This window comes from Perna viridis, chromosome 8 (assembly GCF_037379345.1).
Source record: "Perna viridis isolate PV_CMFRI_1.1 ecotype Kerala chromosome 8, ASM3737934v1, whole genome shotgun sequence".
NCBI classification, from domain to species: domain Eukaryota; kingdom Metazoa; phylum Mollusca; class Bivalvia; order Mytilida; family Mytilidae; genus Perna; species Perna viridis.
Genome location: NC_142452.1, coordinates 5879862 through 5890560, shown reverse-complemented (window position 1 = coordinate 5890560; position 10699 = coordinate 5879862). Strand labels below are relative to the sequence as shown.

Here is a 10699-nt window from a genome sequence, read left to right as displayed (position 1 = left end):
AATTTTGACTGATGTATATATATATACATTTTTGAATTGTAACTTAAATATATAAGTCACCCACATCAGGGGTATGACAGCTAAAAAAACTTTTCGTATTTTCTTTTTTACGACCCAGGACAATTTCTGTCAGGACTGTCAGGATCTGTCAGGATTTCTGTTCTATCTGTTTTCGTAGAATAGTTTTCCTGACAGATTCTGACACAAGTTAAGAGAGGTTAGAAGTGATGGTAACTGTATGTTATGGATGCTTTGACTTTACTTCGTAGTTCTAACTTGTTATGACATTCAAGGAAAGGCTGAAGTATGTTTTTTTCGATGCAAATTTGGTCGCTCTTTTAGCTCATAATATATAATTTATAAATTAACTTTATTTTCAATTTTGTTAACAAACGTAATGATGTCCAAGTCAAAAATACAATAGTGATAAAAAAAAATGTCCATGTATTTGTAAAGAAAAATTCTTAGGGTTTTAAGCAAGAAGTGTGTTACTTCTGAAGTTTAATTTTTATGAACATAATCATTACAATATACACATTATCATAACTTAGGAAAATAAAAGAGCGAGCAAACATGAAACAAACACGAAACAATACAAAAAAGAAAAAAAATGCATAACCAAAAATGATAAAAAAAATAAAACTAAAATAATTTTTCTAACAACAAAGCCCAACAATCCTTGTCTATATTTTTTCTCATTGCTAACACTTAATGAACGCTTTCAAAAAATGTATATTGAACCAGTTTTCAAACATTGTTATTCCTAGTTTAAAAAATCACTATTGTTGTGAGATGAAAACTGAAATCAAAATATGGATTCTTTTCTTTAATTTGCAAAACTTTTTTTGTTATCATTACCAGAAAGTAAACCGTTTGTTTGTTTCAATCCTTGTTATTATTTGTTCAGATTTGCTTTTCTAACTTGGTCACATAGAACATTTATGACATTGTCGTTCATATTTAGGATACAAAAGTATTACAGCATATGTAATACGTTATACAGTTCAATCATCTTAAGAAAAAATTAACAGGTTGTTATAAAGTAAGAATATTTAACATTGTCATTGGTGGTTAATCGGTCTCATTTACATTGTTCTAAGCTAATTTATGTTTTATACTATAACGCTATCACTACATATTAAAAAAACACCGGTTCAGGTACACAACACTCACTAGTCCAAGCTGTTTAAAGCAAATATTAAATTAGTCGAATTCACCAAACCCCGTGATTTTTTTATCGTCTGTAACGTTTATAAGATTCTACCATTTATCTTCTAAGACACATTAAAACTAGTGTTTTGTTTCCATATCGAACAAAGAAATTTAATGAAAAAAAAATCAGATGGCATGTATAACCTTCAATTTGTTAGATTTTTTAGTGTTATCTTTTTTTTCAAAAAAACTTTGTATGTTAACATGAACCACCAGAAGTTGTTAATTCCTGGCTTAATGTGTTTGTACTAGAAGTGTTTATCCTTATATGTTAAAATAATGCTTTTGTATAACAATAAACGATTTCCAGAGAGGAAAAAGATTGCTGTTGACGTTGATGACCGGTGATAATCGTTTAGTTGGTAAAAAATAACTTCTACGAATTCTTAAGACACAAAATCTATGGTTTAAAATGTATCAAATAATTACAAAACATCATCATGATTTATAAAATTAGTTTCCTTTTCTAATTAGAAGTCTATATTGAAGCAATTGATTGAATAATAAAAAGAAAACATTAATTTTTAGCAATCAATTCTAGCGTCTCATTGTTGAACGGACAGACATACATATATTTTATATTCATAAACCATAAATACAATGGTACAGAGACATTGCATAAACAAACAATACAAACAAACAAACAAACAAACAAGACAAGACAAGTCAATACAAGACACACACACACACACACACACTCCCACTTTACTTCACATACTCATTTACTTCTTAAGGTAGTTAAAATGTAAGCCTGAAAAAAAAATGTTTTTGTGATGCATTTTATAAATCTATATAGTTTTGCCGAGCCTTTTCTTTTTTGGGAAGACATAATTTGTTAGTATTTTAAGATGTAGGTCGTGTTGACAGGACTTATTTCGATTTGCAATTTGTGTTTCTGAAAGAGCAAAGAGTGAATAAAGCCATGTTTTCAAGAATTGTCAAATAATTTTCAAATTTGAATTTTGTTTTAAATAACATATAATTTACCGCTTAAGGGGAATTTCTGACCATAGCATCACACTCTTGAGTAAATTGGTCTTTCACATATATGAGTAATTAGCATCGTCCAATGCCTTCTTTACATGTTTTAACCAGGAAAACTCATGTTTTACATATATGATTTAAATCAGACTTCAATAGAAAATACCCGAAACTTTATCTTCTTCCATTTAATAGACGCGCCCAAAAGGATGCCATTTTTACTTTTTTATCAACATTATGCCAAGTTCATCCTGTATCATGTAGTTGGGTGCTGATGACTTTAATTTGAGTAAGAGTGTGCAAAACCTTTGTTGAATCTTTTCTAGGCATGATATTGATTTGCTAAAACTCAATATTTCAGCTTCATATATTAAAATAGGTTTAACAATTTATTTTGAAAAGGTTGAATTTAGACGCAAGTGGCAAATTATGCGTTCAGCCTCGTTTTGGAACTCATACATTGCTTTTCTATCCGTTTTTTCCTGCTTTTAATAGCTTTATTGAAGTTTCCCTTCCTGTTTAATAAAGGTCCATTGAAAATGAACTTATTCACAATTTCCAAATCTGTTCCATTCAAATGTTTAGATTCTTGACTCGGTCTACTGCATAAGAAAATCGTATTTTTGTTTTTTTATATTCACTGTTAGCCTCCAGTTTTCACGTTTCCTGTAAGCCTGTGGTGGACTCTGTCATCAGGACAGTATTGTCGGCATACAAGAGAAAAATAAGTTTAAGAACATATCTAGTTTGTCGTTAAGGTAATTTGAAATAGTATCTAGGCATGATAAATGTGCATGTTTCAAGAAGGTTGAGAAAATGTGCAAACATTTTCACCTTTTCTGACACCAATATTACACTGGAAATAATCACTAGCCATTGTTACATATAATAGAAGATTTTACATTTGTATATATTGAGAATAACATTATACATTTTACCATTTGTATGGCTAAGTTATATCTGGTACCAAAGTACATCTCTCCATACCGTATCGAAAGCCTTTTTCAAAATATATAAAGGCATAAAATCTGTTTTTTTTCCTTTTTGCTTGAAGAATTTCAAAAATGGAAAAAATGAATAAACTGTTTATAGTTGAGTATGATTTTCTGAATTTTTATATCCATCCTGGTTTCCATTTGATTTTCGTACAAAATATTGTTTTTGTTTGAGATAGTGTATTTTATCGTTCCACAACAGAAAAATGATGGTATTTTGTGATGTTAACGTTACATTGTAGATTGTTCTGATTATTTGATCCACGACGATAAGTATGCTGATTAAATCAATCGTTGTGTCCATTGTCTGTTGTAGATTGCTTCCATTTACAGCAAAGCTCGATCAGTTCTTTATGCTTCAATTATTATTTGTACCTTATATACAAATGTTGTATTTTTCTTTAAACTGAAGTCAATATATATATATAAACTGATTCATGCTACAATTCAGAAGTTATATTTTCTATTTAAAATCATAATCAATTATGGGACTATCCAAGAATGTTATCTAACGTTGGAAATAATGAATTTTAAAACTGGATCATTTTGCATGCTTCGTCGTAAGAAGGGGGCGGTGGCTCGAGATTATCATACAAAGGTGCATCATTATTTCTTGATAAATTGCGATTTTCTCTCACATCATAACTATATGCTTGAGATCCACGATGTTGAGTCAAATGAGTATTCATTCTAATACCTGAACCTAATGCATGCATATTGCTTGGGTGCATAGTATCAGTGTTTCGCGAGCTGGTGTGCATCGATGTGTTAGTTCTCACGTTTGTCTGACTGTTTTGTGATGAGTAATAAGGTTCTGTTCGAGAGGTGCTATATGGCAAAAGTATCCTTGTTTGGTACTGCTCCACAGAGGAAGATCTAAATGGGACATCTTGATGGTGAGTTGTTATCGGCTCTGATTCTAGCTCTCGTTCTTCTAAAAAAAAGGTATATCTAAGTGAACTATTAAAGATTAAAACTAATTGACCAAAGTAGATTATAGGTGTCTTATTCATATAAAAAATAATGAGAAAAAACAAACAACAAAAAACCACAAAAAACACAATCTTAATAATGGTCGTGATAAATTTCCAAATGTTTTCCATAACTCTACTTAAAACGCATGTTATATTTGACACACGCTTGCATAACCCAAAAACAGGTGCATTACACACAGTGAGCAACGCTATGTGTATTATTGAGATCTCAGTAAAAGTTGCTGAAGCGGGAATCATTTGAATATTTTATTTGTTTGAAGACATACCAGTAGCACAAACAAACCTTTTGAATTCTACTTGCACTTTTTACGACCTTTCATCAAATTATGTTTGATATGTATATCAATATATAACAATTGTTTAATTCCTTAAATCATTTGCATAATTTGTGAAATGCGTAACGGGTAATTGTAAATATTCATTGGGAGTAGAACACGAAGGCTAGGCGCAGGGGAAAGGAGATGGGGCAAACGGCAATTTGGCGTGGCGAATGGGGTAAAGGAGGTGGGGGAAACGGGCAATGAAGGCCTTGGAATATGGCAATGGAGTTTGGAAATAATGGAAGTCAGGATAGGCAGAGACATATTTTCGTTAATTTGTCCTTAGGATAAGACAATTGAGGTGGTGGAATTTTGTTCACAATTTTGTTCTTTGCGTATGATAGTAAATAAAAATCAAATTAGGCATTTTACCTTACAATATTATAAGAAGATATTCCGCGGGGTATAGCTTGTTAGACCATTCTTTTGGAAGAGTAATCAAGGGAACCAAGGTTACAGCGGTAATCAAAAGAATGTAATCCAGGGACAAAGACCAGACATGGAAAACAGACATACACAACAAAGAACATAAAGTAACTAAAATCATACATACAAAGTAACGAAAGTAAATGAGCAACTTGGACTCCACTAAAAACTGGGAGCATGGACCAGGTGCACCGGTAGGGTAAGCGTCCTCTGCTTTTCTAGAAACACCCGCCGAGTTTGGAGGCATGTTTGGGCACAATATTAAAGCTTGATGCATCTCGCCCTGATTCAAAATTGTAAATAATTGTTTTAGAAAGCGTAGACTATAAACAAACATCAAAACACTTGAACAATAAATATGTTGTTCTACTCATGATCAATTTAATAATTCAAGTAATAAATTCATGTAAATGTAACTGCAATAAAATACTTTTCAGTATTGAAGCATTTTACAAGCAACATCATAAGATGGTGGAGGTAGTTCATGTGTTTGATTGGTTGCTACGGCATCCCTCTCACTGTCTGTTGGTTCTAAATGAGAAATACTAATATTAGACCTATAGCCTCCTTGGTTTTGACTACCCCTTGTCATAATGGGAATATCAATCATGTCTCTTGAACTTGAACCATGATTTGATGAGTAAATTCTATCTGTATTCAAACTTAGTGAGAGTTCAACTGAATTTGGCGATAATCTCCTGTAATAACCTCCGCTGCTTCTACAATTACGGTCACGATTATTTCGTACATTCAGTGATAAATTAAGTGATGTCGGGGATTGATGTCCATAGTAACGGTTGGCATGTGATGGAGAGTTGTAATGAGCATGATTATTTTGTAAACGTCTTGTTGAATGGTCATCCGCGTTTCTGGCATCATTATTTTGTTGGCGTTGGGGGTACCCCTCATTTTCTGATTCATCTACAATATGAAAATATATTTACGTCCCCTCTTTTTTTACATTCATATATTTATTTTATTTGAAAAAAGGTAAAAACTTTACCAGCGAGAGAATGTAGTCTCTACGTAATCGGCTAAATTAATTGTAATTTGAGAAAATAACATCAAATAGGTCAATCGCCATCGAAACATTTCTTTAAAATGATAGTTAACGCAAATTCCTTTTCAGATATAATGTAAAAATATAAAGCCTCCATAGCAAAAAAAATTAGGATTATGCGAAATCTACTTTTATCATTTGATAATGATTTAAAAAGTTTGAGTAGACAATGCAGACATTTGCTTATTGTTCATGAGTATGTATTTTAAAAAAACCAATGATATTAAGTTCTCTACACATGTTGAGGTAAAAACAATATACTTTGCCTTTCAACAAATTCTAATGAAAATGTAATCTTTTAGGATTTTAAGAAATCTACTTTTATCATTTTATAACGATTTAAAAAGTATAAGTAGACAATGCAGACATTTGTTTACTATCGTCAACTCTTCATATAACCAATACAGTTATGACCCCCCCCCGGATGAAAATAATCTAATAAACAAACAAACAAACACCTTCCACCCCCAACCATCTTAAAGTTAAAACAAAATTTGTTCTAGAAAGAGTTTTCGTCCATGGAATGTAAAAAATAACAATCGACTAAACATACAAACAAAAAAAAAAACAAAAAACAAAGAAATAAATGAAACCGCTTTTCCCGGTGATTTTCTTTAGTTCTAAAACAATGTGGTGATTTTTTGATAAGCATGCAATACATCGATTTCGTAGCCAGCAATATTTTTATCGACATTAATCGTTAACTTTAATCAAATGTGTATTGAAAGCAATTTTCATTAAATGCTGTATTAGCTAGAAAACGATATCGTGCTTATCAAAATGTCATATGTCATCAACACGTGCCAGGTTAGAAAACTAATCTTCTGGTTACAGACTGATTGATAAAATTACATTAAAGATGAATTTTCAGTTCTTAAAAGTACTGTATATAAAAGCTTCTCCTAGCATGACATTGCCCGTATGCAGGTTGTAAATACATCATAGATACATTGCTGGATGACAAAAAATAAGATTCAATATAACTATTCAGCATTGACGATTGTGAATACAAATTTAAATAAATTAATCTATACCTATATTATGTGAGTTGCCAGTACAGAGACAATAGCAAACAGCACAAACACCAATTACTACAGCTACAGTTACAAACAATGGAATAAGTCCTCTCTGCAGAGTTTCATGTAATGAATAATCATTAGACATTATATCGTAGGCATCTTATTCTGGTTTTCTGCTGTAACAACATGTCCACAAGTATACATTTTTCATGTTTATTTTTTTACTCTGAATAAAGAAGAAAAATAAAGTATAGGTATTATTATATATAGTGTAATTGCATATGTTAAAAACTATACTAATAAAACGAGTACGTGAAGTAAATATTAAGAAAATATGATGCAGGATGACAATAAGTAGTTTAACAAATTGAAGGAAAATAAAAAACAAAACAAGACAAAAAAAAAAAAAAAAAAAAAAAACAACAAAAAAAAACAACAAAAAAACAACAACAAAAAACAACAAAAAAACAAAAACAAAAACAAAAAACATGATAAGTAGCCGTGGCTAACAATTAATGAAGTGTTAAGAAATATTTTTTATTGAACCAAATAAACGAGTGCATGAAGTAAATGTCGCGAAAATAAAATCAGGATGACAATATGTAGTTTAACATATTGAAGGTAAATGAAATAAATTCTTAAATTTATCAGGTTCTTGTCTGAATACAAAAAGGCAAACATTCCTTATTGACAAATTTTGACACCTAATATCAAAGGTTTTCGTGACAAAGTTTTTTTTTTTCATTACCCTAATTGCTATATTAAAAAATAATTTGTTGAAGAGTAATCAAGGGAACCAAGATTATAGAGGTAATCAAAAGAATGTAATCCAGGGACAAAGACCCGACATAGAAAACAGACATACACAACAAAGAACATAAAATAAATAAAATCATACATACAAAGTAACAAAAGCAAATGAGCAACTCGGACTCTACTGAAAACTGGGAGCATGGACCAGGTGCATCGGCAGGGTAAGCGTCCTCTGCTTTTCTAGAAACACCCACCGAGTTGCTCGTCAAAAGTCAAGTCCGGGGTAGACAAACGAGGAAAGGAAAACTATGACCCGTTGAATAAATCAGTTTTCATGGTGCAGATGGATACACCATAACGATCCACGAGTTCATGATGACGACCATATAACTTCTGTAGTGATGACTTCAATCTTGTAGCAACATAACCCTGTTACAGAAGCCTATTTGTTAGAGTTCTAGTGCGATACAAAAAGTCTGCGTAGTTTCGGCAAGCTCTGGTATAACGTACGAGTTTTGATATGAACACTCCATACGCAGGTGCTAAAAGGATGTTGCCACAGAAGAAAGTTGACAATTCTGAATGAAAAGTCATCACGTTTGCCGTAAAGTTTGGTCAATAGTTTTCCTTTACCATCGATTTCTAAGTGTAGGTCAAGATATGATGCTGACTTCACAGTGTCTGTAGTATCCTTTATCTCAAGTTCTTTTGGGTAGATGCGATGTATCAAATCCCCGAAATTAGGATTGTTTAAAGATAATACGTCATCTATATAGCGGAAACTGAGATTAAAGATCTATCCAAACGATATTCTTTCTTTCTGATCAGATCAGCTATATGTGAGCAGAATTAATAGCCATATCATAAGACATACCCAATACTAAAAATAAAAGATTACACGGGACACACCTAGGTAAGACAAACTTCTTCCTTTAGTAGTATGTATGAACAAAACATTAAAACTTGATAAAACCTGTTCTGATTGTAGTGTGTTAATGATTATTTGGCACAGCGTTGGCTTTTTATTTAGAATAAATTACCACAGAAAACTTGGACTTTCTTATCTATCCTTATCTCCTTCATATGCTCACATAATTACCCGGAAACGAGATAGTATTAAACATTATGCGACCATAAATAATACCTTATTTTAGTTCTTGTGTTTAAATTACATAATTGCACCTGAAAAGCACAGTTAATCTAGCCATGATTTGTCTGGTTACATGCATTACTTATACATCATATTTTATTTTAATCATCGACAGACCTTTTAAAAAAATATTGCAATAGGTAATAGCTTTAAAGTATGAATACACGCACTTGTTTTGTGTTCAACTATATCACTCTCTTTACACCCACACGAACTCTCTTGACATAAGCGTACATTATTCTCAGCTTCATTAACATATGGACCGAAGACATAGTGCTGTACTCTTAACTTTTATAAATAAGTTGACCAAGATGTATGTTACAACAATATGTGTCGCGAGTATGCTGACCTTCACAGGATAAATCCTTATTACAAAATCAATATAGTAAAACACTACTCACCTCGATCTGTCTGTTTAGTGTATGATAAACATGAGAATCAATACGTATTTCTGAATTAAAGAAAGGGCAGATAATCATAGTCTGGTAGAGGTTTTAAAAACAAATTCTGACATAGTTCCACAGTATGAGTTACATACTTAATTTGTGGACCAAGTGTGAAATATATATATTGTAATTATCAATATTGTGGTTTTTTTATGTGTACTGTATTTGTGAAAACATGTTATAAATGTGTTCTCTGTAAAGACAAAAAAATAAGGGAAAAAATTACTGTATTTAACTGTGTGAAGTATTTCTGGAATGTAAACGTGCTACAATATAAGTTTTTTGTTATTTTTTTAACCCCGTTGCCATGGTAATTATCAAATAAATTAAGTGTCATTCCATGCCTTTATAAGTTCTGTTACAAATGAAACCATTGATGAATTGAAAAATAGTGAAAACTTTTAATCTTCAAATGCTATAACATTTCCATTTTGTAATTGTTCTGTCTACGTAGAAACCATTTATGAATTTACTTATACTTAACTTCTCTAAAAATCAGTGGTCAAAGAGAGTCCATAAGTAACTTTAAAAAAATTGGCATGTTTTTTGCACTTCATGGCTGCTATTTTAATTGAATATTAATTAGTAAGTAAACGCAAACTGTAAGCGTAAATAAGTAATTCGCTTAAATGTTTTAAAATATATAAATATTAACTTTATAAAATAAGAGTATGGAAGGGGAAATCCGCCATAAATATGTTCACGCGTTTCTTTTAACTATGTTACTTGCTTATTTGTCCTCTGTATTTTATTTCTTTGTTAATCGAAGATTGTTTAAAAGTTAATTCGTGAAATGCATTTTTTAGCACTGTAACTTGCAGTTTGTATGTATCTTTCTTTGCTGTATGTCGTTTCTTTTTCTGTAACGTTTTTCTGCTACATTTCAACAGTTATAAATTTTTAAAATACTTCTTCGACACAGTTACAAAGAACGCACTAACATTTGACGAATAAACATGTTATTCATGAGTGATTTTTCACCGAAAGATCGAGGGATTGGTATAAACACAGGACAGGCCATTTCCGGTACATTTTTGTCTATAACTTTTGTTTTATTTAATGGCATTCAAGAATTGGAAATGATATCTGAAGAAGAGTAAAAGTGTTTTTTTGGTATTTCAAATTGATTTACAGTTAAATTCAAAATCTTGACACGACTAAATTTTCATTAATCAACATAATTAGGCTTAAAACTTTAATATATATATTTTATGAAGATTAATGTAGATAAAATAGAATTTGGAGGTATTTTTCTATATAGAATCTTAATCAGTCTCACAACAGTAGTTTTTTGAGCGGAAATCTTGTCAGGTCGAACTACATATAAATGTTCTTTGTAATC

At 31.2% G+C, this 10699-nt stretch overlaps 1 protein-coding gene across 5 annotated transcripts; it reads right to left on the bottom strand.

The window, feature by feature from the left end:
• Positions 1 to 1601: 1601 nt before the first annotated feature.
• LOC148609083 (uncharacterized) lies at positions 1602 to 10344 on the bottom strand. 5 transcript variants are annotated; one of them, XM_088596031.1, is made up of 5 exons: positions 10299 to 10316; positions 9313 to 9362; positions 7024 to 7234; positions 5360 to 5850; positions 2543 to 4122 (listed from the first exon to the last, which is right to left on the bottom strand). In XM_088596031.1, the coding sequence occupies exons 3-4, from the start codon at positions 7151 to 7153 to the stop codon at positions 5363 to 5365; spliced, it is 618 nt and encodes a 205-aa protein (XP_088452157.1). In that variant the 5' UTR covers positions 7154 to 7234; positions 9313 to 9362; positions 10299 to 10316; the 3' UTR covers positions 2543 to 4122; positions 5360 to 5362. The 5 variants fall into 5 exon arrangements, with proteins under 5 accessions (XP_088452160.1, XP_088452157.1, XP_088452155.1 ...); XM_088596034.1 differs by lacking the exon at positions 5360 to 5850 and having other exon boundaries at positions 1602 to 4122; positions 10299 to 10344; XM_088596029.1 differs by lacking the exon at positions 2543 to 4122 and having other exon boundaries at positions 5287 to 5850.
• Positions 10345 to 10699: the final 355 nt, after the last annotated feature.

Excerpts from the sequence above, each read along its gene's own strand:
- LOC148609083 (XM_088596031.1), bottom strand. The coding sequence starts at position 7,153 with ATGTCTAATGATTATTCATTACATGAAACTCTGCAGAGAGGACTTATT. Across the intron at positions 5,851-7,023 it reads TGGCAACTCACATAATATAG|ATGAATCAGAAAATGAGGGG; the intron begins GTATAGATTAAT and ends TTCATATTGTAG.